This window comes from Psammomys obesus, unplaced genomic scaffold, assembly GCF_907164565.1.
Source record: "Psammomys obesus unplaced genomic scaffold, mPsaObe1.curated_primary_1811, whole genome shotgun sequence".
Lineage (NCBI taxonomy): Eukaryota > Metazoa > Chordata > Mammalia > Rodentia > Muridae > Psammomys > Psammomys obesus.
This window is the reverse complement of record NW_026592509.1, coordinates 925,528-952,902: the sequence shown is the minus strand read 5'-3', so window position 1 is coordinate 952,902 and position 27,375 is coordinate 925,528. Positions and strand designations below refer to the sequence as shown.

The 27,375-nt window shown below is 52.2% G+C and overlaps 1 protein-coding gene across 1 annotated transcript; it reads right to left on the bottom strand.

Moving 5' to 3' along the window:
* Positions 1–27,361, bottom strand: Sult2b1 (sulfotransferase family 2B member 1). Its single transcript, XM_055613629.1, has 7 exons — positions 27,226–27,361; positions 10,899–11,041; positions 6,729–6,937; positions 5,557–5,683; positions 5,144–5,238; positions 1,181–1,361; positions 1–214 (listed from the first exon to the last, which is right to left on the bottom strand). Exons 1-7 carry the CDS (start codon positions 27,285–27,287, stop codon positions 15–17), a joined length of 1,017 nt encoding a protein of 338 aa, XP_055469604.1. The 5' UTR covers positions 27,288–27,361; the 3' UTR covers positions 1–14.
* Positions 27,362–27,375: the final 14 nt, after the last annotated feature.

Here is a 27,375-nt window from a genome sequence, read left to right as displayed (position 1 = left end):
TTGGAGTGACAAGTTTATTTTGAGGATCCTGGGCTCAGGTCATTAGAGGCTGGGCTGGGGCTGGGCTCAGGGTCAGGCTCCTCATCAGAGCCGGTGTCCTCTGTGGACTTGTCCCAGGGGAAGCTCGGCTGGCCCCGCATTTGCTCCCGGTAGACGTGGTCGAAAGCCTCACTCTGCGCCACGGTGAAGTGGTTCTTCCAGTCACCACTGATGCCTGGAAGGGACAGAGGGAGAGACTGCTGGAGAGCTGCTGGGATGTCCTCTTCCTCTCCTCAGCCTTGTGAAGATGCACCTTCAGTCTCCCTCATCATGACCAACCCACTCTGTCAGCTGGCCAGAGGCCCCATGCTTACGGCCTCTTTCCCTTACACTTAGGTGACCCCATGCTAGCCCTGTCCTTTGACCTCTAACCTTCCAGATATTTTCCCAGGACTCACCCCCCCCAGCACCCAAAGACCCCTTTGCACCTCTGGGAGCTGCCTCTGGCAGCACAGGGCTCTCACCCTTGTATCCCTCAGACATGCAACACGGCCTCCAGCACTCTTGTGACTTGATGCAGAGCAGCCCAGCCAGGCAGCCTGGAGGCTGTGCATGAATGGACCAGCTTGAGGTCCCCACAGCCAGTGAGCTGTCTTAGCAAGGTATCTCACAAGCATGCAATCAACGGCTGGTCCCTCATGTCACTGTGACTGCTAGAGGCCCACCCCTGGCCTGTGTGGAGAGGGCTCTTTCGAATAGCTGTTGGATTTTAGCTTCGTGTCCTGTCACCTCTGATGAGGTCAGGAGGCTCCCAGAAGGGGGTCAACACACCTAGGTAACCCCGTTCCCAATATGTGGAATTTAGAACATGAAATCCCATGGCGGTACAGACAGCCTGGGATTCCTGGTTTGTCGTAGCTGTCCAGCTTTGTTTACAGAAAGAGTCTGTAGCAGCCCAGGCAGACCTCGGCTCCAGCTGGTTGGATAGGCAAGCCTCACCGCCCACCAGCCCCACCACACAATTATTCTGCACTGGGACTTCAGCCTCGTTGTCGGAGCCCAGCTTTGGCCAACTCAGGATGAGAGAGAGAGGCCCAGATGGAGGCAGGCCAGCAGGCAGTCACCTGGAGCGCCAGACCACCTGCTCACAGTGAAGACAGGTCTAGGTGTCCCCAACCCCGCTGGTGACACACAGTGGTACCTTTGCGCAGGAACGTCCCCTGGCGGTGGTCCAGCAGGCTGTCTGGCAGCAGAGTGAAGTTAGACATGGCATTGGCCTTCATGGCACCAAAAGTTGAGTGAGCCACCACAGAATTCAGGGCCTCTTCGCCCAGTGGCCGGCCCAGGAACTCACAGAGGTGTTTCACAGAGCCTCGCAAATCCTGGGGTGGGAGGAGGAGCGAGCCGTCAGTGGAGTGGGAACCTCTTTGCGTGGCCTGGAGGGGTTCCTGACTTTTTGTTTTTTTGAGACAGGGTTTCTCTGTGTAGCCTTGGCTGTCCTGGACTGACTTTGTAGACCAGGCTGGCCTCGAACTCATGGGGGGATCTGCCCACCTCTGCCTCCTTGAGCGCAAGGCCTGTGCCACTGCGTCTGGCAGTTCCTGACTCTTTGCCTCAGTTTTTCTTCCTCCAAGCCAAAATGTTGGACCTCCCTGTCTCCAGGGTTCTAGAGGGTTCTGCAGGAGGGGGAGAGTGTAGGTTGGCAGATGTCAGCTCAGCAACTTACAGAGAACCCCGCTGTATGTCAGAGGCACAGGCTCTGAGTGGGGCTGCTCTGCTCTCTTCTGAACCCCAGCAGTGGTCTCGGGGCCTAGCCTTCCCAGTCTGCCTCAGCCCAGCTACCTGTCATCATCCTGTCCTTCCTGTCCTCAGCTCTGTGTCCCCGATGCCCCATCCTAGCGCAGATCTTAACCCCTCCCTGCAGACTGACCCTCACATCTGCGGCCCCATTCCCAGCCTGCCTGCCTTCAGCCTCCTTCCCTCTCAACTCTGCCAGCCCTTCTCTGGCTCGCTCGATGCAGTGGTTCCCGAGGACATGCAGCAGGCCTAGGCAGAGTTTCCTAGCTTTAAGAGTGGGTTGGTGGGCTGGAAAGATGGCTCAGCAGCTGAGAGCACCAACTGCTCTTCCGGAGGACTGGAGTTTAATTCCCAGCACCCACATGGCAGCTCACAACCGTCTGTAACTCCAAGATCTGACACCCACAGATATACATGTAGGCAAAACACAAATGCGCATGAAATTAAAAAAAAAAAAAAAAAGAGTAGTTTGGTGTGAACCTCTCCTTCTCACACCATGCTTTCCTCCCTCCAGGTCTTGGCACAAGATTTCTTGACATGCCCTTTGCCACTGATAAATTCAGTTGCCACCTTCCTCATGATACTTGGCTCAAGTCCCTGGAGTTCCAAGCTGTGATCCAAGCCCTCATTCATATTTGTGCGGATCCTGCTGTCAGCTTTGCAAGAAACGTCACACCCTAGTTGGCAAACAGAGGTTGAGAGATAAGCTACTTGTTGAGAGGCGCACAGCTGGGAAGCCCAGGCTCAGGCCCCCAAGCTGCTGGGGTGCTGTCAACCTCACGGCTGGCTATGGCGGACAGCACCCTGAAGAGCTGGTCAGTACATAGCCTCACAGCCTGTTTTTCCAGGTCATTCCTGGTTTCATAACTTTTTATTCTCAGAGCCACAGGCCTGTCCCAGAAACACGCATACGGGTGGTGCCGCACACCCCAGGAGTGGCTCAGAAGCTGTGCTTGGCTCCATGGCCCAGTTTTCGGTTTGGAGAATAAAACCTGCTGGGGTGTAGGGAGGGAGACAAGGTATCAAAACCTTTTCCAGACCTTTCCATCAGAGGAAATCCATACGGGGGCTGCAGGAATTGCTATAGGCCTTAGCAAGTGACCAACCACTCTAGAGTGCTAAAGCTCCCGTTCTCTCCTCTAAACAAGGAGAACCTAAGAAGTTGTGGTTTTTACAACTCAACATGGGTGAGCTATTGCTCTTTTAAATGACTATGTATAAGATGCTTTTAGATGCTTTATTACATTCGTTCGTGGGTTTGCTCTGTTTATGTGCGAATGTGGAGGTCAGAGGACAACTGGCAGGAGCAAGCTCTCTCCTTCCACACTGGGGACTGACCTCAGGTTGTCAGGCTTTCTAGCAAGTGACTTTACCCTTCTGAGTCAATTTGCCAACTCTTTTAAACTTTTTTAAAAAATTATGTGTAAGAGCATTTTACCTGCAGGTATGTATGTACCATTGTGGCCCACAGAGGCCAGAGGAGGCCATGAAATCCCTTAGAACTAGAGTTACAGCCAACTGTGAGCTGCCATGTGAGTGCTAGGAAACAAATCCAGTCCTCTGTCACAGTAGCCAGTGCTCTTAACTACTGAGCCATCTCTCCAGCCTTCCTATTTATTATTACTATTACTATATTATTATTATTAATGTTTTTGAGGCAAGGTCTCACTATGTAGCTCGGGCTGTCCTGGAACGCCCTCTGTAGACTAGACTGGCCAAGATCTGGCCACCTCTGCCTCCCCTGTGTCGCCCTCCCCTGGAACAGCTGCAGCAGGCTCTCACTGGGGCTGGCGGCAGGTGGCAGGCATTGGCTCTCCTTGGAAGGAGTCTGATAAGCTCATCTCAGCCCTAGCTAGTCTTTCTCACTCCACACACGGAGACAAGGCTGTCTGGGTGTGCGCACAGGGCACCAGGGCCAGGCACACTCCCCAGCTGTGCTCAGGGACCTTCACAGGTTCGGTGTGTGTGTGTGTGTGTGTGTGTGGGGGGGGGGTCTCTGTGCGCTTTGTGGACTAGCTTTTAATTCTAAGACTACAAAAAGCATCTCCAAAGTGCACCACCCTAACCTGGTGACACAAGCCTGTTATCACAGTCACTCTGGAGACTGAAGAAGTGAAAGTTCTCTGCCAGCTAGGAAACTTAGTGAGACACTATCTTTTTTTTTTCAACTAATTTTTATTATGTATACAATGTTTTATCTGTATTGTGCCTGCAAGCCAGAAGAGGGCACCAGATGTCATCATAGGTGGTTGTGAGCCACCATGCGGTTGCTGGGAATTGAACTCAGGACCTTTGGAAGAGCAGACAGTGCTCTCAACCTCTGAGCCATCTCTCCAGCCCCTGTGAGACCCTATCTTAAAAAAAAAAAAATGAAGTGGGAGAGGTGGCACACACCTGTAATCCCAGCACTCAGGGAGGCAGAGGCAGTGAGTTCAAGGCCAGGCTGGTCTACGAAGCAAGCCCCAGACAGCCAAGGCTACACAGAGAAACCCTGTGTCGAGAAAAAAAAAAAAAAAAAGTAGGCAAGCATGGTGGTGCAGGCCTTTAATCCCAGCTCTCTGCAGGCAAAGGCAGGTGGATTTCTGTGAGTTCAAGGCCAACCTCAGTGAGTCTAGGACAGCCAAAGCTATACAGAGAAACCCTGTCTCAGAAACAAACAAACAAACAAAAAACAATAACAAAACCAAATAAGTAACAAACAAGTGAAGGCCAAGGCCGCAGGACTCTTGCCTGGACTCTCCCATTGAGGACCTGGGGTTGGGGCTCATTTGTAGAGCACTAGCCTAATGTGCACAAGGCTGTGGGTTCAGGCCCCCAGACCTGAAACGGGTGACAGCTGTGGAATGTGCCTATAATAGCAGCACTTGGAGAGGCTGTGTCAGGAATGGGGCCAGCCAGGACTATACACCTGGGGCTGGGAACACACTGAGAGCTGGCTTAGCATGCACAAAGGCCTGGGTTTGATCCCAAGCTCTGCATAAACCAGTGGTGGGCAAACTCCTTTAATCTCAGGAGTCAGAAACAGGAGAATTAGAAGTTCAATCACCCTCAGGTACTTGGGGTACATGAGACTCAGAGAAAGTGATGGTGAAAAGGAGGGAGGGAGGTGGGAGAAGAGGGGAGGAAGAGAAGGAAGAGGAGGAAGAAGAGGAGGAGGAGGGAGAGGAGGAAGCTCTTTCTCAGGGCCTTTGCACTGACTGCTTGCTTTTCCTCTGGTGTCTATGTGACCATCCCGTCTAATCTTGACTTGATTGGTCACCCACTTCCCACCCCCAGGCCTCCATAAGCCTTGTTTTCCCAGTACATGAACTGGTAGCCAGCTTCCTACCAGTGCAGGAGGAGGGCCACGGGAAGACACCACACCGACCTGCTGCAGCTCCTCGTAGGTGATGAACAGAAAGTTCTCCCGATTCCGCATCCGGATCCAGCCTTTGATGTGGTCAAACCAGGAGCCAAACTGCACTGCATGCAGTGGAAGGCGTGTGAGGGGCGCATGGCGCTCAGGACCAGCGTGCAGAAGCCACCCCGTGCTGGCTGGCTGGCACCTTCTGCCAGCGCCAGAGACCCTCCCCACCCTAGCCAGCTCCTGTCTGTGTGGTCTACTCCCTGCCACGATCCATCCCTCTGACAAGCAGAGAAGGGACCATATCTCTGCTCTCTGCCTCTCCGTCTGTCTGTCTCTCTCCTGGTTGCTGTGTCTGTCTCTGCTAGCCTGCCTCTCTCCCCATCTCTGTCTCTCCTTTTGTGTCTCCCTCCTGACTCTCCTCTTCCAGGCCTCACCTTCTCCTTTGAGGAAATCCTGAAGGAACTGGTCAGGTGTACCAGGGTCTTTCAGTTGCCCTGCAATCTTAGAGTAGTGATAGAGGGAGACCACGATATCCCGGGGGTTACGGCCCAAGTAAATGACCTGTGGACAGTGGGGAGGGGAGAAGGTGTCAGGTACAGTAGGACCCAGCCCCCCAGGCAGTCTGCCTTGCTCTTCGCAAGCCCTCCCATCAGGAGGCTCCACAGCTCTCGACTTGTCGCTGTCTCTGACCTTGTGCCTACCCCTCTTCCTTTGGCTTATGGGGCTTTAGCCACAAGGATCTCCTTTGCACCACAGACTCACCTCACTCACCCCAGGGCTTTTGCATCTCTCTCCCCTCTACCCAGCTGCTGATAACTCTTCCTGAGATCTGCTTGGACCACCCTGCTTTTGTTTTGTTTCCAGGCTGGTCTTGAACTTGCTGTTTAGCCAAGGATGGTCTTCCCTGCTTCTACTTCCTGAGTACTCTGATTACAAGTATTTAGTCAGCTGGGCTGACCTCAGCATTTGGGAGGCAGAGGCAGGAGGATCTCTGTGAGTTCTAGGCTAGCCTGGTCTACAGATCAAGTTCCAGGACAGCCAGGGCTAAACAAGACAAAACAAGTGTGTATTACCATGCCTAGTTTATGTGGCACTGGGGACATAGCCCTGGCTTTGCATGCCAGGCTACTGCTCTGCCTTCCTACCTGCTTGCTTCCTGAGCACCTCTGTCAGGTTTGATTTTGTTTTGTTTTGCTTTTGTGTGTTTTGAGAAGGGAGGATTTCTCTGTGTAGCCCTGCTGTCCCGGAACTCACTCTGTAGACCAGGCTGGCCTCTGTAGACCTGTCTGCCTCTGCCCGCCCTCCCCCCAAGCTCTGGGATTAAAGGCGTGCACCACCATCGCCTGGCCTTTTGTGTTGGCTTGCTTGGTTTTTTTTTTTTTTTTGTTTTGTTTTTGTTTTTGTTTTTTGACAGGGTCTTATTCTGTAGCTTAGGATGACCTGGAAATCCCAACACTCTCCCGTGTCAGCTCTGCAGTACTGAAATGACAGCCACACACGAGCACACGCAGCCTAGAGCCCCTCCCCTTTAAAAGAGCCACATGTTCAAGCGTGCATTCACCACGCAGCTACTTAGTCATACTTACACCTGGCCTAGCCGACTCACCTTGGCGTTGGAGCGGAAGAAGGCCTTCGTGAAGAGCTGGACAGGGAGGTGCGAGCTCATGAGGCGGGGGCTGGGCCGCTCCAGCAGGCTGAAGGCACTGATGACCGTCTCGCACCAGGGCGCACGTTGCCAGATGGGCTCAGAGCGGATCCATGAGGGATCCCCATCTTTCAGGATTAAGCAGAGGATCTCAATCATCCAGTTGGTACCTACCAGGAGAACAGGAAGGTGAGCTAGGAGTAGAGGTGAGTCACCAGGGCTGAGCTTCGAAGGTCCACGGGCCCAAGCCAGGCCCACAGGTACTCTGTCTCCCTGCCACCTGAGGGTCGGCATGCAGGACTCTCAGCTGCCAAAGCTGCCATCACCATGTTCCCTGCTACGAGGAGGATAACAGACTAAACCCCATTTGATGCTTTCTCTTCATGGTGTCTCCTCACAGCAACAGAACAGTGGCGGAGATACAGGGGCTGGAGAGATGGCTCAGTGCATGAGGGAACTGGCTGCTCATGTAGAGGACCCAGGTTCAATTCCCTGCATGGCAACTCACAACCACCTGTAACTCCATTTCAGGGGAGGTGAAGCCCTTTTCTGGTCTCTGTGGGCAATGCATGCACACGGTGCACAGACAAAATGCATGTGAAACACTCATTGATGCACAGACAAAATGCATGTGAAACACTCATTGATGCACAGACAAAATGCATGTGAAACATCTGTCCACATAAAATTTTTAAAATTACATTTTAAAATATTTCTATTTTTAATTATATATTCCTATCTTTCCGTACGTAGATCTGTGCACATGCATGAGGGAGTCTGCCAAGGCCACTGAGAGGAGGGGATCCCCTGGAGCTGGAGTTACAGGTGGTGTAAGCTGCTGCCATGTGGGTGCTGGGGACGGGAACTGGGTCCTCTGGAAGAGCAAAATGTGCTTGTAACCACTGAACCATCTCTTCATCCCCTTAAGTCAGTATTTATAAAACGAAGAAAAGGCAGCTTCCACCAAGTTGTCCTCTGACCTCCACCTCTGCTGTGGTACACACACACACAAGCTGTGACAAGGGGGTGTGTTCAGGCTCTTTTCTGGCCATATAATGCACAGACACATGTGCGTGAAACACGCATGCATAAGATGAAAGTAGCCACCTGTAACTCCAGCCCTAGGAGAGCTCTGGCTCTGCCCTAGTGTTGGCTGCTCCTGGAGACCCTGGGTGTGTTCGGTGTGGACAGGGTGGTATCCGCTGTGTACAATCCCTTCTGCTTCCTCTGCATGACAGACTTCAGCTCAAGGACAAGGCGGTAGCCCCTCATCCAGTCACAGGGCCCCTCATCCAGTCACAGGGCCCCTCATCCAGTCACAGAGCCCCAGAGAGGACAAGGCGGGAGCCCCTCATCCAGTCACAGGGCCCCTCATCCAGTCACAGAGCCCCAGAGAGGACAAGGTGGTAGCCCCTCATCCAGTCACAGGGCCCCTCATCTAGTCACAGGGCCCCTCATCCAGTCACAGAGCCCCAGAGAGGACAAAGTGGGAGCCCCTCATTCAGTCACAGGGCCCATTATCCAGTCACAGAGCCCCTCATCCAGTCACAGGGCCCCTCATCCAGTCACAGAGCCCCTCATCCAGTCCCAGAGCCCCAGAAAGTGCTGTAGTGTAGCTGCATGCAGATGGCTGTCTTTGATTGTTCTTTTGTTTCTTGAGAGGTTTCTCTGTGTAGCCCTGGCTGTCCTGGACTCACTGGCCTCAAACTCAGAGGTCTGTCCACCTCTCCGCCCAAGTGCTGGGATTACAGGCGTGTGGGTTCTCACATTCAAGTTGTCATCCCTGACCGCAAGTGCATTTACCTGCTGAGACACTTCATCGCCCTTAATTGATGAATTGTTTTTGTTGTTGTTTTTGAGACAGGGTCTTACTACATAGTTCGGCTGTCCTGGGATTCACTATGCAAACTGAGCTGGCCCCAAGTTCACAGATGTCTACCTGCCTCTGCCTCCTGGGTGCTGGATTAAAGCCACTACACCTGGCCAAATATTTTTGTGCTTTTTTTGTTTGTTTTGTTTTGTCTTTTGTTTGTTTTTCTGTTTGTTTGTCTGTGGTAAGAGGGATTGAGTTGGGGATTTCAGAAATGCTAGGCAGGGGCTCAATGACTGAGCCACACCCCAGCCCCTCACTGGGGGCTTCTAGGCAGGGGCTCTACTGCTGAGCTATAGCTTGTTTCTTTTTATGTTTTGTCATGAAACACATTAAGATCACATTAAACTGTCCACAATAGCCCTGGTGTTCTCCTTCCTGACTCTGGCCTAGCAAAGACAGCAGGCCTCTGCCACCAGGCCCAGCTCATCTCTTATGTGAATGCCATGTTTGAGCAAGGAGCCCTGTCCCTGAGCAGGAGTCCAAGGCTGCCCTGTGGCTCCTGGGCAGAAGGTTCTCCCTAGCTGGCGTTCTCAGGTCTCAACCACCAACAGAGGGCGCCAGAGGAGCACACTTGTCTGGAGCGTGTCATCCCAGCATGAGCTTGGCAGAGGAACACACAAAGACAAGAATCCTGCACCAGGAGGCCTCACCGCTTCTGGGGCACCTGAACCTGTAGACAGGAGCGGAGAAGTCCCGCTCCCCAATTCACAGCTGCCTGGCGTTCATTTCCCTGCAGAGGGTGGGGTTACTCCCTCACCGGAAGCCCTTTTCCGGTGAGTTTGCCCTCTCTGTGCAATGCAGACCTCACCTACCTAACCGTTTTGAGTTCTATTTGGAAACATTTAAATTGCGACAGTCATCAACCCCCAATGCTTGTTCTTTCTCCAAACAAACTGTAATTATTACACAGATGCCCTCATCTCTCACTTAATGCAGCTCGTCTGTCATAGATCTGTAGCCCTGGCCAGCCTGGAATTTGCTACATAGACCAGGCTGACCTCAAACTCACATGCCCTACCTCCTTAGTGCTTAGATTAAAGGCATATGCCACCACAGTTTTTTTTTAAATAATTTTCTTTATTATGTATGCAGTGTTCTGTCTGCATGTACACCTGGATGCCAGAAGAGGGCACCAGATCTCATTATAGATGGCTGTGAGCCACCATGTGGTTGCTGGGAATTGAACTCAGGATCTCTAGAAGAGCATCCAGTGCTCTTAACCTCTGAGCCATCTCTCCAGCCCCCACAGGCATATTCTTGATTGCTATAGAAGGGCCCAGGACACTGAACTGAACAGGAGGTTAGGGTTTTTGTTTTTTGGGTTTTGTTTGTTTGAAGATTTATTTTATGTATTACTTATGCAGTATTCTGCTTGTACACCTGCACGCCAGAAGAGGGCACAAGATCTCACTATAGATGGTTGTGAGCCACCATGTGGTTGCTGGGAATTGAACTCAGGACCTTTGGCAGAATAGCCAGTGCTCTTAATCTCTGAGCCATCTCTTCAGTCCTGGATCTGGGTTTTATAAAGAGTTAGCTGAGAAAGCCATGGGGAGCAAGCCAGTCAGCAGCGTCCTGTCTGATTTCTGCTTCAATTCCTGGCCAGACTTCCCTGCATGGTGGATGGTGGCCTGGGAATGTAAGCCACACAGGCCCTTTCTTTCCAGGTTGCTGTTGGTCTGGGTGTTTTTTCACAGCAACGAAAAGAATGGCAGAACAGGCTTTCCTTATCTGTGCCAGCTGAGCCACATTGTGCATGTGAGTCCAGATGCAATGGAGAGGAGAAACTTCCTCCACAAACAGCAGCAGGCAGGGGTCTGGGCTCAGAGAATACACTGGCCAAGGCAGACAAAGCTCCCAGGGGAAACCCAGATAAGCCTTCCAGCGAGGAAGCAGAGATTTAATCAGCGGTGCTGTGCCTGGTGGCACACACCTGCCATCCCAGAACCTGAGACTCTGAGGCAGGAGGACTGGGGGTTCAAAGCCAGCCCGAGCTACATGGAAAGAAAGTACCCACCAAATCACACAGTGGCTGGTGCCACTGAAGGCTGCCAGGGCGGAAGGGACAGGGGAGGTCTGCGGATACTGGCATCTGTGGCTGGGGCAAGGGGAGCGGAATGTTAGCCAGGCTTCCCGAGTCTACCTGGAGCAGGGACTTAGGGGACCGTTCAAAGGAAGGTGTGAGTTTCAGATACTCGGAGCAGGCTCCCCCTTCCCCCTCCTGTCCTCCCCTGAGCCCAGGCTGGCACCACACATACCTGATTTGGGGTAGGTGACAATGAAGATGTCCTCATCCCGAACGTTGTCAGTGTTCTCGGCCAGGCTGAGGCTCTCGGGTGAGTACATGCCGACTGGGAAGAGAATGCCTTTGTACCTGAAGTATTCACCCGACAGCTTCTGGCTGTAAGAGGGGGGAGGACCCATGTAAGGAAGAGCAAGGAGGTGGCAGCAAGTCTCAGGGCTCTTCTGCTGGCACCCTGCCGTGGCGTGTCCTTCTGCGTGTGTCCATCTGAAAAGTGGGTCGGCTTCAGCGTCGCCACAACAATCCCATGATGTCATGTTTATTATCTTCATATTCTGGGTATAGGAAGCTGGGCACAGAGGGCGGGAGTGACTGCCCAGAGCCACGCAGCTGGCAGGAGGCTGGGTACTTCATGGCTACAGAGTGAAGCTCAAGTACCCTCCCTATTGGGATGTTTATTCCGCATCCCAACCCTGGAGGGCGACACCGCATCACCAGGCTGTTTTGCGAAAGAGGAACTCAAGCCAAAGGTGGCAGGTGCCCCGCCCACGCCGCACGCTGCAGAGCCCACGTGAAAACCCGCAGTGACTCACCGAGAAGCTAAAACGATCCGGCTGCTTTTCCTAAAGCCGTGACGCGCTTACGCAGCCACGAAACCGGGTTTCCAAAGAGAAGACTGAACCTAGGGCTTCCAGAACGGTTCAGGAACTGTCCTACCAGCACCGCGCAGGGGGATTCTAGGCAGGCGCTCTACCACGGAGCCACGCCCACAAACCTCTTTTAGGGTGTTAAGACAGGGTCTCGCTTAGTTCTTCCGGCTGGTTTTGATTCTTGTGTCTCAATCTCCTAAGAACTAGGATGACAGATCTGGGACACCAGGCTCATCTAGGACAGATGTTTTGTGTAATAATTTTTTAGTGAAGTTGAGCCTTTAGTGCTGGCACATTAGCCCATTGTCTTGCCACCGAGCTACGACCCTTGGATTCATGTTTTGAGGGAAAAAAGAAACCACAGCATACTGCCTCACTCTGAAGAACAAGCTCCCACTAACAGCTCCTAAGAACAGCTACATCTGCTGTTCTGGCAGCAACATCTGCGTTGCACCTTCTGCTGGCAGGACTGAGTATCCTCAGACATGGATACAGTGTCCTGGCTTCTGTCCCTGGATGCATGTCGCCTTTTCTCAGGAAGCAAGCCCCACACTCCACCACTGTGTAGGAACCATCAGTGCCCCACTAAAGCCCTCTGCATGTGGCCCTGGCTGATCCACTCCCCCATCTCTGTCCTTCTCAGTATGGAAGGAACAGGAGACCCAGGGAGGCTAGGGTGGGCAGAACTGCAGATGTCACCAACTATTCTTAGAACACCTCACTTTGAGGGAGACCAGTGGACCAAGCCATTCCCAAGACTCAGGAGGTAGAGGCAGGAGGACTGAAATCTAAAGGCCAAGTTCAAAAGTACACAGAGACCCAGGCTCAAAGAGAAAGGAGACGCCAGGAGACGGCAACACGCACCTTTAATCCCAGCACTCAGGAGGCAGAGGCAGGTGGCTCTCTGAGTTTGAGACCAGCCTGGTTGGCCTACAGAGAGAGTTCCAGGACAGCCAGGGCCACACAGAGAAACCCTGTCTCAACTCCCACCCCCAAAGAGCAGGGGCTGGAGAGATGGCTCAGTTATTTTAGAGGACCCAAGTTCGGATCTAGGACCTGCATGACGTAGCTCACAAATGCCTTCAGTTTCAGGGAATCTGGTGCTCTCTACTAGCATTTATGAGCACCCATACATACATACATACATACATACATACAGACAGACAGACACACACACACACACACACACACACACACACACACACACATACCAATAAAATATATCTCTAAAAGAAAGAAAGTAGGAACTTTGAAATGTAAAATCCCCTAGTGAGGGGCTGGGGTTTTGGTTGCCTAGAATCTACCAGCGAGGGGAGGGCACGGCTGTGGCATGTCACTAGGCCCTGGGCTCCATCCCAACAGCAACAACAATGATGGTGTTGATGATGAGAGTCTGGTTCTGAACACACAGGTGAAACTCAGAAACACGGAGGATAAAGCATGCGTGAGTCACACTGTGGGCAGCTCTCTGAGCCTGGGGTGTCTGGCTTACGCATGGGCTAACAGCTTCCCCCTCGTCACACTTAGTGCTACGGACTCTGTCTCACGTGAACGTGTCATATTGAAGTTGGTTAAATTTTCACGAGGAAGGACTGCAGGAGGACTGTGAGGGGTAAGTGTGGGGCCTGGTTTGAAGCTCACATCCCATCACCTTGAGCTAGCTAAAAAACAACCATTTCACACAGCAGGGACCAGCACTCCGGTGCAACCTGCCCTCAGTAAGTTGTAAATCCCTTAGATACTTCATTTGTTCAGTAGTCTTATCACTTTTCCATAGGCTGAGACTGCGGGTAGACTTCGTGATATCAGCAGTGACCAGGAAGATCTGGCTCAGCAGGCGGGAGCAATGAAGTTGACAGTTACCGGGCAGATTAGCTGATGGGTGCCTGCCCAGGGCAAAGCCTAACCTGCCTTGCCTATTTGAGCCTCAGTTTCCTCAGGTGTCACAAGCACACAGCAAGAGGCACTGCTTCAAGCCTTCAGTCTTACTGAGGATTATAAGGGTTTGTGAATCTTAAGTACTGGGCTCTTGAGAGATACTCAGTAGCCTCAGGTATGATTTACTCTTTGATCTCAGCAGCTCCTTGAGAGAACTATTTCTTTCCCATTACAGGAGAGGGAAACTGAGTCACCTTTCAGGGAAGGATATCATGCCCTTAGGCACCCTGAAACAGTCCGTAGATGAGTAGGTAAGTGAATGTGGGCACCGGGCCTATAGAGGAATGGGAACTCAGAACGTGGCTGCTCTGGCAAAAGATCACATCCAAAGACCTAGATCAGGCTGGAATACAGACACGCCTTTAGTCCAGGAGACAGAGACAAGCAGATCTTTAAATTCAAGGCCAGCCTGCTATAGAGCAAGTTTTAGGTAAAGAAAAGCTTAGGTCCAGGCATGGTGGCACGCGGCTGTAATCCCAGCACTCAGGAGACGGAGACATGCAGATCTCTGAGTTAGTTCTGTTCAGTCAGTTCGTTGGCTCGGGGCATTGAGAGGCAGTGCAGTGGAGCTGAGGTCATGGTAGTTCAGTTTGTGGAGTTCAGAGGCAGATTGTATCAGGAGAGTTTTACAGAGAGAGGTCGAAGAGAGAACAAGCCAGACACAGGTGAAGACAGAATGAGCTAGAGGATGAGAAGGAGCCAGGAGATTAGAACAGATTTCGAGAATTAGTTTGGGGCTGAGCAGAGCTATGCAGTGAGAAACCGGGAGAAGTCAGATTAAATCGGTCAGCTTGGAGAGGAGTTTGAGCTAGAACAGCTGGGTTGAACCGGCCAGCCAGAGTTCAGAAAGAACGAGAAAGAGTGGGGTTATTCAGCAGTAAGTCTCAGAGGCTAAAAACATTCTAGGCCTAGATAAGATTGTACGGAGGCTAAAAGGTTCCAGAACTAGGCCTAGGTTAGCAGATGGAGGCAGTTAGCCTTGGAGACAACAATTAAATCAGGCAAATAAAAGTTAATATTACATGGGCCCCTGCTCCACCAGTTAAAAAAAAAAAAATCTCTGAATGCAGCTCACATCCTGAGAGGCCAAGCAGCAAGGGCTCAAGGCTGCTGGCACTCAAGTCACAAGTGAGCAAATGAATGAGTGAGAGAGAAAATGGGTGATAAATGAATGAAGGAGAATGGAAGGCCGAATATATGAATGAGAGGATGAAAGAATGAATGGGTGAGAAAATGAATCAAAGCAGAAATAAATATGAGAATGAATAGAAGAATGAGTGAATGAATAATCAAATGAACAAAAGAAGGAATGACTGAATGAAGGACAGACAATGAAAGTCCCAGAGTGCTTGCATCCCTTCCCTTGCCTGTGCCTTCAGCCCTGGGTACACCAGGACTTCACCAGCCAGAGTGTGGAACTCTGAGACTCCAAGAGCCCTCCCACTCCCTCCTCATCCCCACCTTAAGTCAGCCCGGCCTCCATCTGGCCTCTCCCCTCTGCAGTATCTCTCTAACTCCTGTGTCCCTAGGGTCACACAGCCTCTTTGGGTTTTATATCTTGTGTTTTCCCCATTCCATGCGGCATTAGCCACAGATGTGTCTCCATATTAGAACTGCTAGTGATGAGGGCTCGTCTGCTGACGGCAGCCAGCTCAGCCCCTGCAGTGGAGAAGGAAGAAGAGCTGAAGTTGGACAGGTTGGGAGACAGATGGAAGAAAGAAAAGCCACCGTCACCTGTACTGTAGCCTGCCACAGCCATCATGTTTATAATCCCGCCCCCACCAAGGGCCCCTACAGTGGTTCTTCCCAGCAGTCGAGGACCCGCCTAGGACCAGGCGCTTCTGCCCTTCCCACGCTCGGACCCGAGGCACTGTCCTACCGACAGCAGTAGCCACAGCATTGTGAGAACCCATGAGGCACCCCCATCTGCCCTGTCCCTCTGGGCCTCTGTTGGCTCACACACTGGCCTGGCTCGCCCTCCCACACGGATCAGTCCTGCTCCAGGGCTTCACACAGGCTGTGCCCTTATCGCCGATTCCTCCACAGGCTCTTGCCCTCCCTGTGTGGAACATACCGTGATGTCACTGAACCTCCTCCAGCCAGCTGCCCCACTCCCAACAGGCACACTGGTTCCCTTCTGAGTTGTTCTGTTCACACAGCTCTGGCTGCATATAGTCTCATCTTACCCAAGATGTGGGGCTCTGAGAGAACCCCGTGAGGCATGTGTGTTTTGGAACAGCCGCATGCACACATTGGACGCCTTGGGAAACGAGCAGAGTCTAAATTCCGGTTTACAGAAGCTTCCCACACTCCTTTCACAGCCCCAAAGACATTCCACACAGCGTTTTCAGTCCTCCATGTTTGGTCTGACTGGTTCCATGAGGTCAGGCACACAGCCTTCTACTAGTGCTGCTACACTGGCACTAAAAACGGTTTAGATTTTGGGGTGCTTAGGGTTCCAGATTTCCTAAGTGGAAGTGAACAAGTCATATATTCTGGCTACCTTCCTTGTCCAGGGGCTTTCAACAGTGAAATTTTTTCTTTAGGTTAACTTACTTAATGTATGGATGTTTTTGCTTTCATGTGTGTCTGTGCATCACATGCAGTGCCTGAAGAGGCCAGAAGAGGGTGCTAGACACCCCTCACCCCGAACTGGAGTTACAGACAGGTTGTGCACTGCCATGTGGGTGCTGAGAATTGAACCAAGGTCCTCTGCAAGAGCAGCCAGTGCTCCCAACTGCTGAGCCATCTCTCCAGCCTCAACAACTGTTTGTTTTTGGTCTGTCTTTTTTGTTAATGTCTCCAAGATATTCCCAGCACTGCCTGCAATGGGGAGAGAGCTTCATCAGTGTCCGCTGAAGGAAAGGGATTTTTGCCACACAGCCTCCACTCCCCGACCTTGTGAATCCACTCAGCAATGCCTTGCTGACCCCTGGCTGACATTACACAGCCATGGAGGGCAGAGTGATCTGAACCCAACAAGTTAGGAAGACACAAAATTGACCCATGCTGCTCAGAGATGCCCTGGCTGTAGGGCATCCAGTCCATTACAAGCTGATCAGTGTTAACACACTCGGACGAGTTATAATGCACCCAAAGCTCGTAAAACAGGATTGCTTCCTCTTGCTATAACATATGTTCAAGAGAAACAAAATATTTGGCAAATTGCTTGCCACACAAGCATGCGGAGTTGTTTTGATGACCAGCAGAGACATAAAGCCCTTGGTGGGACCATTGCCATATGTACCTGGGATCCCAGCACTAGGTACTGGGTCCTAGAGGTCCTTAGGACCTAGAGGTCCGTCCCTGGAGTTCACTGCCAAACAGCCTACGCTAATCAACAGTCTTGGTTCAGTGAGAAAACCTGTCTCAAAAGAAGGCAGAGATAGTTGGCAAGATGGCTCAGCAGGGAAAGCCACTTCCTGCCAGGCCTAATGACTTGAGTCCAATCCCCAGAGCCTGCAGGGAGAGACCTGAGCCCTGTGAGTCCTCTGACCTGTGAGCACACGCCACTGCATTAAATAGTAAGTTCTGGTGTGACACACACACACACACACACACACACACACACACACACACGCTCTCAAAGAAGCAGCAGGGCACAGCAGATGAAAACGTCCTTCTAAACCGGGTGGCACACACCTTCAATCCCAGCACTCGGAAGACACAGGCAGATGGACCTCTGTGAGTTCCAGGCCAGCCTGCTCTACAGATCAAGTTCAGGACAGCCAGAGCTACACAGAGAAACCCTGTCTCCAAAACCAAACCAAACCAAGCCAAACAAAAACTGAAAAAAGAATTCCTAGCTATCCTTCTCCTGTAGGCTCCTCAGTGCAGGGATTACAGAAGTGCACCAGGTCTATGTGGTGCTGTTGAATCCGGGGCCTCACGAATGCCAGGCAACTAACCCCGAGCCCATGCTGGTGTCTGTTAAGGAGACTCATTCGGATAAACCCTTCACAGCCATTACTCCAGTGGTGGCCCGCACCTCTCTTGTCCCCCAGGATATTTGAGAAGGTCACACCAGGCCACTACCCTACGGCCTGGGAGCGTGTGACACGCCCAAACACACGGTCAGGCTCCTTCAGTGGAGGGTGGCCAGTCTGTCACTCACCCACTGATGTTTCATGAGCCCTGGCCAAGGGCCAGGGGCCCTAAGAGCACTGAGGATCTCAATGGCAGCGTCTGTCCTTGGGATTGATCCAGCCAGTTCCCAATGATGCTATTATAAATATCAGGAAGTGATGCTATGTGGGTCTGAGACAGGAGGATTTTGCAAGTTTAAGACCAGCCTGAGCTACACATCCTGATCATGTCTTATAGAAAGTGGAAAAGAAGGAAGAAGATGAGAAAGAGGAGAGGAGAGGGAGGAGGTGGAGAGAGAAGGGGAAGAGGGAGGGGGGAGGAAGTGGGCTTGATCTCAGACAGGGAGGTCTGGACTGGGACATTTCCATTTGGTCACAGGAGGTCAGAGTGCACCCCCTCTGAGGAGGTGATGTGAGGAAACTCCTTAGGGAGCAAGGAAGTGGCTGTGGGGTCTCGGAAGGAGACTGTGTGGACTCTGGCATCTGGGCAGACTGTAGCCCTAGCTCAACCAGCCCCCACTGTCACAGCTGCCAGGCTCTTCTGCTGATTCACGCTGGGGTCAGCTCACAACCCCAGCCTGAGCCAGCTTCGGTTACACCATGGCCAGGGTGTACAGCAAGGCCCAGCCAGCTAGGCTTTGCCTGCCAGGATGCCCTTCCTCACTCCCTGCTCCCCTTGGAGCTTGCCTCTACGTGGAGGGCATCTGCGCCAGCATCCCCAACCACACTGGGCAGGATGACTCACGCTTTAGCCAGAGCCGGGGAAAATCTACAGGCTTAACCTCGCTGGAGAGTCATTCCCAGCGTGTCTGTGAGGCATGGCCGGCTCCCGCCCAGGCAGCACCGCCACCCAGTTTCCCACCTTGTTTATGGTTTAGCCACCACTTACTACTTAGCGACTATTTTCTTTCTGCACTCCCTTCATTCATGGCTTCTTCCCCTACAGCAAGGGAACTGGGATTGAGTTCTACCTTTGAGAAGCAGGAGGAGTAGGGTGAGGGGCAACATTCATCGTATTGCTTAGATGAACAGGCAAGCATGTCCCCACCTGAGATGTGGGGATACACAGATGACCTTGACAAAGCACCCAGGGAAGGACACAGGGTCTTGACTGTGGCACTGAAGAACCAGAGAGGGAGGAAATGAGTCCTCAGCAAAACGCTCGAACCATCCCATCACAAAAACATGTTTCATTTGGGGGGGGGTTATTGTTTGTTTGTTTGTTTGTCTGTTTGAGACAGGGTTTCTATGTGTAGCCCTTGCTGTCCTGGAACTTGATTGTACTCCAGACTGGCCTGGAACTCAGAGATCAGTCTGCCTCTGTCTCCTGAATGCCAAGATCAAAGGCGTGTCCCCATGCTTGGGGTGTTTCCATCCTGACAGCACCCTCCAGTACCTTCCTTCATATTTCTGAAGTTTACTGTATACAAGCATCTGCCATAAAGAAGCTGGGAACAAAGTGAGCTTCATCAGCCTGGAATGTGTGGGGTCAGAAGCTGTGCTGTGTGTGTGTGCCTCAGGTTAAAATGCATGAAGCTGTTGGGACAGGCCTGTCATCCCAGCACCTGAGAAACCGAGGTAGGAGAATCTTGATTTCAAGGTCAACCTGGGAGATTCAGTGAGACCCCATGGCGAAACAAAACAAAAAGAGGAGCCTGGCGTGGTGGCGCTCATCTTTAATCCCAGCACTTGGGAGGCAGAGACAGGTGGATCTCTGTGAGTTCCATGGAGGTGCACGCCTTTAATCCCAGCACTTGGGAGGCCAAGGTAGTCTGTGAGTTCGAGGCCAGCCTGATCTACAAAGTGAGTCCAGGACAGCCAGGGCTACACAGAGAAACCCTGTGACCAAAAACAAAACAAAACAAACAAAAATCTAAACAAACAAAAACAAATTATGACAACAAAGGAAAACAAAAAGTAAAAGGAGGGACGGCTCGTGCTGCCGGTAGAGCGTTGGTCTGGCAAAAAGTCCTGGGTTAGCTTCCCAGTGCTACTCCAGACAAGTGTGTTCAGGCTGTAAACGTGCCTGGCCGTGAGTCACACACACACCCGAAACCATGTCATGTATTCAAGAGTGACCAACTGTGAAGGTCATCTTCGTTTGGGCTTCAGGAAAGGGACGTGCGTCCGTGCATTTGTGGTGTGCCTGTGTGTGCATTTGTACCTGTGCGCATACCATCCTAACTATATATATTATACATATACATATATATATGCATACATATATACATTATATACCAGTAATGACGAGATAGAATTTGGGAAGGAACCTGACTAGGCTGCCATACTCCTAGCATACAAGGGGTCTTCGCCATGGTGTAAGCCTGTTTATTGTATCAGAGTGCCCTGCGCAAGCTTTTCCTGAGCTTTCCAGCCTTGTTCCCACACATGACTTAGGGAGTTGCTGGCCGCCTACAGGAATTACACTGTTAAACACACTGGAATTGCCTTTACCAAACACAGCAGGAGTCTCAAGTACGTGAGCCCATCGTAGCCGAACAGAAGGAAAACAAAGTCCTGTAAATGACGCCCTACGAATCACAATCACGCCTGGACTTTATTTTACTATTCTTCAAGTCTTAGAATATTCTGAAAGGTCATCTTCTATTTCAGACGTGTGTGTGCATGCTTGTGTGTGTATTTATGTGTGGTGCATTGGACATGGTATGTGTGTGCGTGTGTGCGTATATACGTGTGTGTGTGTGTGTGTGTGTGTGTGTGTGTGTGTGTGTGCGCGTGTGTGTGCTGTGTGTGTGTGTTTGCGGTGTGTGCGCCCTGGGACTCCTCTTGCTCTCACTCCCGGCAACTCTCAAACCTCACACCCTCCATCTTGTCTGCTGCCTGGTGAGTATATCATGAAGACTCTTAGGTCCATCTACACCATCTCAACCCCCTTCCCCTTGGCAAGAGTAGAATTGAATTCAGGGCCTGGTTCCTGTGAAGCCAGAGCTCTGCCATGGAGCTGCACCCCGGGGCCTCACTGGGGGATTCCAGGCAAGAGCTCCGCCACTGAGTGATGTAAAGAAAACCCCACTCACTCCTGTCATTTTCTCATTTTTAATTGAAAAGCTTTCTTCCAGGGTAGAGAAACAGCTCAGGGGTTAAGAGTGCTGGCTGTTCTTCCAGGGGACCCAGGTTCAATTCCCAGTGCCCACACGGTGGCTCACAACCTCCTGCAACTCCAGTTCCATGGGATCGGACACCCTCCATAGGTACCAGGCACACATGGTGTACAGACATACAAAACACCCTACACATGAAATAGCAACACACACACACACATACATACGGACATACACAATTTTCCATTCTTGTTCTTTAAAAAGCACTTTCATTCTGAATCATGACATCCTGTGGGTTTTGACAAGCGGAGGCCCTGTGCCAGCCTTGCTCAGGAGGCAGGACCCCGGGCTGTGTGGTGCCCTGCCTACCAACCCCGACAGCGCTGCTGTGTGACAAGCCCCTCTCAGACTGAATGAGACTGGCCTTGGGCTTTCTAGAATGTCACCCTCGAAGCTGTTCCCTGGTATCTGTCTGGTTTCGCTCGGGGAAAGGCAGCTGCCTCGTCCTCAGTTTGTGAAAGAAGCCGTGTGGAAGGGATCAGTACAAATTCCAGAATGTAAGGTGCACCATTTCTGACACAATGTGGAACAGCATGAATCTGGTCACACAGGAGACTAAGGCAGGAGGCCAGCCTGTGCCACAGACCCTGTCTCGGAATAAAACAAAGCAAAACAAAATTTTAAACAGTGTTTTAACCTCTAGCGGATTGACCACACAGAACACCTCCCTTAGACTTCCAAGTACAACCCTCACGCTGTTGGCCCATTTGAGAAGTGAGGGCAGAGGCTGGGAGGTGTGGAGAAGTCCCCCGGCTCCTCGTCCAGGCCATCAGTCTCCCTGAAGGGCCTGTGGGGCCTACCCGCCTTCTCGCATCAGGCTCAGTCTGTCCCTGACTGTTTCACGCTCTGCCACACCAGGTCTCTGGGTGGCCTCTTGCCTGCAGCTCTTCCCACTTGTCTCTGATATACTTCCCCATCTACTAAACCCTTCCTGAGTGCCTCTGCTGGCCTGAACCTCACATGGACGAAGTACACTGGCCCATGCTGCAGCCTCCAGCCACGGGTGGCTCCCGGGTATTTGAAAGGTGACCACAGGGACGGGGGAGAAGCTCTGAGTCTTTCCCATCTGCTACTGACTTAATGTCAGTCCTGGCGGTAAGAAGCTCAGTGAGCAGGCTGGGAACAGCCAGGGCCTTTGAGCCCTGTGAGCTGTGAGCACCATGAATTCACAATGCAAATGGAATCCCTCCCCGGGCAGGGCAGCTGCCCAACTGGTCACCGGACACAGTTCAGGCCTAGAGTGGGAAAGAAACAACTCTAGTTTATATTTTAGGGTTTTGTTTTGTTTGAGACAGGGTCTCTTTTTTAACCCAGGCCACCCTCAGGCTTGCAGCAATCCTCCTGCCTCCACTTCCTATATGCCAAGATAAACTGTAAGCCCTCTTCTACTCATTTTAGTTGTGGCCTGAAGGAGACATTTATCTGGGGGCTTCATGATAGAGGCACTGACCGGAATTTCCCAGTGATGGACTGTAGGCAGGGCCCAGTGGCAAGGCACCTGCCTAGAATCCCTCAGTAGGGGTGGGGTGTGGCTCAGCGATGTGACAGGCAAGAAGCCCTGGGCTTCCTCCCACCCACTGCAGCAAGAGAGTGAAGAGGGTTAGAGCTGAGGAGACGGTCCAGAGGCCAAAACACTTTCTGTGCCAGCCTGAGTACCTAAGATTGGACCTCAGCCCCTACTCGGGTATGTGTCTATACACTGCTGAGATGTGTGTCTGTGTCAGTGCTGAGGTGTGTGTGTCAGTGCTCTGGGGGGCAGAGAGGCAGATCCCGGACTCTGACTGACCCATGCAGTATAAACGCAGAACTCCGGTTCCTGTGTGAGACTGTCTCAGAAAAATAAGGTAGAGGAGCTAGAGAGACGTTGAGCAGTGCAAAGCTCTTGGCGCTCCTGCAAAGGACACAAGTTTGGATCCGAGAACCTCTGTCAGGTCAGACTCCCTGTAACTCCTCTACAGGGGATCTGGTGCTCCCTTCTGGCGTCCTACGGCACTTGCACAAACATGGCACTTGTACACACACACACACACACACACACACACACACACACACACACAAATAAAAAATGTCAAACATGCCGGGCATGGTGGCAAGTGCCTATAGCCCCAGCACTCAGGGAGGCAGAGGCAGGCAGACCTCTGTGAGTTTGAGGCCAGCCTGGTCTACAGAGTGAGTACAGGACAGCCAGGGCTGCACAGAGAAACCCTGTCTCAAAAAAAAAAAGAAAAAAAAGTCTGATAAAAACCCGTGAAAGCTGCCAACCTCAGTCTTTACATACACACACAGGGGAGCACACCAGCACACATAGGGCCCACATCACATCCTGAAATACACACAGAAGACCAAAGAGAGAAAAAGAGAGGAAAGGACGGGCCAGTGGGCGTCCCGCACAGGAGCGGGCCGTCCACAGGAGCGGGCCGTCCAGGGTGTGCGCACAGCATTGGACCAGGCCTGCCCGGGCTGTGTTCTCAGCAGCTCTTAGTGTCTCCTTCTCCACCTGTCCTCCATTTCCTGGCTCAAGAGGGCTCCCTGGCATTCGGAGAAGGAAGTAGGAAAAATGAAATAGAACCCCTAAACCAGCTAAGAATGGTAACTCACGCCTGTTATTTCCCAGCACTTGAGAGGCTGAGGCAGGAAAATTGCTGTAAGTTCAAGACCAGCCTGGGCTCTAGAATAAGACCCTGTCTCAGAAGCCAAGAACCGGGGCTGGAGAATGGTTCAGTGTTTGAAAGTGCACACTGGGGCTAGAGAGATGGCTCAGTGGTTAAGAGCACTGTCTGCTCTTCTGAAGGACATGGGTTCAATTCCCAGCACCTACATGGCAGCTCACAACTGTCTATAACTCCTGTTCCAGGGGATCGGACCCCCTCACACATGCAAACAAAATATCAATGTACATAAAGTAAATATAAATATTTAAAAAAGGATCTCTGCTCCAAAAAAAAGGAATAAATGTTTAAAAAAAGAGAGAGAGAAAGTGCACACACACACACACACACACACACACACACACACACACACACACACAGAAACACATGAATAAATCAGTGTTTGAAGAAAACACATAGCCCCTCCCCCTCGTAGTCCTCCTGAGAAATGACAGCTGTCTTCCGGATGGGGGATGGGGCGGAAGGACCCAGGTGTCACCCACTTTTCAGCTCCAGTTTGAGCTCGAGCTCAGGGTGCCTGGTCCCGCCTCCTGGGCCCTGCGCTCTCCCTGCTACCTGCTACATTGTTGGCTCAGTGTTGAAGCCACTCTGTTGGATCCCAGTTTCCTCCTGAGTGAGCGGTGTGTGAGAGCTTGCCAATGCCAAGCTGAAAACTGGAGACTAGAAACCGCCTGGAAGGCCTGAAGGCCTGACGGGCCAACTGTTCAAGAGGCAGGGGCAAGAGGATCCCATGTTCAAGGCCAGCCTGGAAAATTTAGCAAGACTATGCCCCCAGATAAAAAGCAAAGAGATGGCCGGAGTGGCTGTGTGTACTTGCGTCAAAGTCTGATGACTTGAACTCCATCCTGGGGACAACATGATGCAAGGAGCGAACTAACTCCATAAAGTTACCCTCTGACCTTCAAAGTGTGTGACATTCACAAGCCCATGCAAGTGCACAAACAGAGAAACAACAAACAGTAAGAATTTTGTAAAGAGAAGGCTGGGGGCACAGCTCAGCAGTAGCCCCCTCCCAGAGGCTGGGGGCGAGGCTCAGCAGTAGGTCACTTGGTGTAGGGTGTGTGGGGCCCAGGGTTCACCATCCAGCACCAGGGAAAAATCGAGCACCTGATTGCTGGGTGCAATTCTCTGCCTTACACCTTCCCCATAGGATGTGTGGAACTCCCTGGGGAGTGCTCACTGAGCCTCCTGGCTAGGGAGGACTATGTCCTTCCAGCTTCGTTCCTTCCAACCTTGCTCATACCCAAATCCAGGGCAGGAGACCTTTTGCTTTCTGAGGTTAATTGCATGTGGATGACTTTAGGCAACCCTCTTAACCTCTCTCTCTCTCTCTCTCTTCTCTCATTCACTCATTGGTTTTTCAAAGCAGGGTTTCTCTGTGTAGCCTGGCTCTCCTGAAGTTCACTCTGTAGACCAGGCTGCCCTTGAACTCACAGAGATCTGCTTGCCTCTGTCTCCTGAATGCTGGGACTAAAGGCTTCTGACTCCATAGCCCAGCCACCTTTTTTTGTTTTTTGCTTTTTAAAGACAAGGTCCTCATGTAGCCCAGTCTGGCCTTGAGCTCACTATGTAGCCAAGGATGATCTTGACCTCTTCATCTTCTCACCCCATCTCCAGAGCACCGGGATCCCTGGTTGCTGTGGTGCAAGGGTTCACGCTAGGCAAGCACTTAGGCTAAGTCATGCCTCCAGGCCTATTCTGTCCTTCACAGTCCTCCAGATCCACGTGAGGCTGTGAGAAATGCGTTCACAAAGAGACACTCGCAGCCAACCCCACTATTTAGAGCCTTGCAAGGGCTGCCCCTTGCTGATTGTCCTAAAGCGTTAAATTAAATACCGGACAAATTAAATCCCGGATAGTTTGTGTTGTCACATGACCCATAATCTAGAAAAGCTATTGGCTCACCTGCTCATGCTTTGGAGGATTAAAAATGGAATCATTTGTTGCTCCTCTGGGGCGTGGTGGGATGAGGTGCTGCCCTTTGCCCAATGGGATTGTGTGGATGGGATGCCCTCTGCCCCCCACACCCGGCCCCTCCTGCAGGCCTGACTCACTCCAAGATCAAAGGTTTCCTAATCTCACTTCACTTCATTCATTCTTGGCCCTTGTTCTGATCTCCTGACAGGCCCGGGACAGGATAGAGCTGAAGATGGATCATAGCAATCTGCATTCTATGGGTCTGTCACCCCCAGTCCCCTCCAGGAGCCCCAAACAGCCAAGGTTTGAAATTCACAATTACATCTCTAACCCCAAGAAGCATTTGGTCAATAAAAGAGAGAGCAGAGGTGGCCAGGAGAGAGGGCAAGCAAAGCACACTGGTCCAGAGGTGGGTTGTGGCCACCAGTGAAGGAAGAGGGAAGGCACAATTGCTCACATGATCGGAGAAAGAGGGGCACCGGGGTGTGGGGAGTAGATGACAGGGCCAGATGGCTTCCACCTCAGACCAGATCCGTCCTTTCCTAGCTCTGGAAATTCTTTGTGAACAAAACAATTCTAAACCTTAAAACATCTTTGGAGGCCATTGCCCTGGGCCCTGGGAAGCCACAGAAGATGCTAAAGCAGGAGAAAGTGGTGGACATGGGATTTAGAAATGAACCTTTCTGGAGTCTCTACAAAAGAAAAAACTGGATGTGCAAAGGTACTGTGGCAGAGAAGAGTGGGGTGTGACCAGGGAACCCGAAGTCGTGGGTGAATGGAATGCCATAGAGGAGGAGAGTGGTGGAGGTAGGGGTGGGGCCAGGAGGGGCCTGGGTGCTGGAGTCATAGTGTGGCTGTCAGGACTGGTGAGGCAGCTCTGGACCTCTGGGGTTGGGGAGGCTGGGACGGCTCTGGAGGGGATGACGAGCCAGGTGTGCTGTGGGGACTGACAGGCCTCGGAGACCCCAGGGGAAGTGGAGAGCAGGGCTGTGAGGACCACAGGCGGAAGAACTGAAGCCTCCATCCAGGGTGACAATACTGAGGTGCTGAGAGAGCAAGTGATGTCGATTTCAGAGAACAGTCATTCCAGAGACTTGGTGGCACAGTTGGGCAGGAGCTCAGAGAAAGGTGCCAGATTGGGGGAGGGTTGAAGAGAGGCCAGAGAAGAGAATGTTCAACCAGGGATGCTGGGAAGCTTGTCCAGCTCACACAGCAAGCAGGACTCAACCACCTGGTCCCCAGAGCCTGGGTTCCTCTATGCCTCTCCACACCCTGGTTCTTGGCTGAGGCAGGGGAAGGGAGGACTTGGAACAGTACCATATTGGAGTGAAGCAACCGGGGAGGAAACAGGGCTTAGCTGTCCCCCTCCTTACAGCGCAGGGTACCAGAGGGTCGTGGGAGGGCAGGGGAGGAGGTAAGACACCAGGGTTGATGGTGAGGCCAGAAGCCCGGGATTTTGGTTTACTCAGATGAGACGTGAAGCAAAGGGAGGGGTGTGGAAAGGCTCCCAAAGGCTTGGGGGTTTTGTAATCAGGACACTTTCCTGCCCAACCTCAGTTTCTCCATCTGGTAAGTGGGTGCTCCGAGTGCCTGACTCCTCTTCAGGGACAGAGGAACTATGCACACTGCCTTCACGAGGAGAGAGGTCGGCCCTAATCTCTCTCAGCCCTCTTGGCGTCCCAGACCCCTTTCCCCCCTGTGAGCATCACACGCTCTGTGATGTCTCCCAAATGGAGTTGGCACAGACGAGATTCAGCTGATCCAGCAACCTTAATTTTTTGCAGCTTCTGGGGACCAGGCTCCCGGTTCCCCTTACCCAATTTAGGTTACCAGAGGCCCTGCCCCCCCCCCCCCCGCCCCAAGACGGAACAACCGGAGCGCAAGAGAGGCTGAATCCAGTGAGGGTCCCTCCCTGGCTACCGCCGGTCCCCTCCCTCCCCTGGCCCTGGCAAGCCGCCTCACCTCATTTCGGAGATAGTGTCCTTAAATGAGCCCCACAGGGCCAGGGGCCGTGGCCCGTCCATGGCGGGCAGGGCAGGAGCGAGCCGGGCGTCGGGGCCAGGTGCGCAGCGTCTGCCGCGCCTCCCGCTAGTGCCAGGTGTCTATCAGGCC

Excerpts from the sequence above, each read along its gene's own strand:
- Sult2b1 (XM_055613629.1), bottom strand. The coding sequence starts at position 27,287 with ATGGACGGGCCACGGCCCCTGGCCCTGTGGGGCTCATTTAAGGACACT. Across the intron at positions 11,042-27,225 it reads GACACTATCTCCGAAATGAG|CCAGAAGCTGTCGGGTGAAT; the intron begins GTGAGGCGGCTT and ends CCCCTCTTACAG. Across the intron at positions 5,684-6,728 it reads TCTTCCGCTCCAACGCCAAG|GTCATTTACTTGGGCCGTAA; the intron begins GTGAGTCGGCTA and ends CACTGTCCACAG.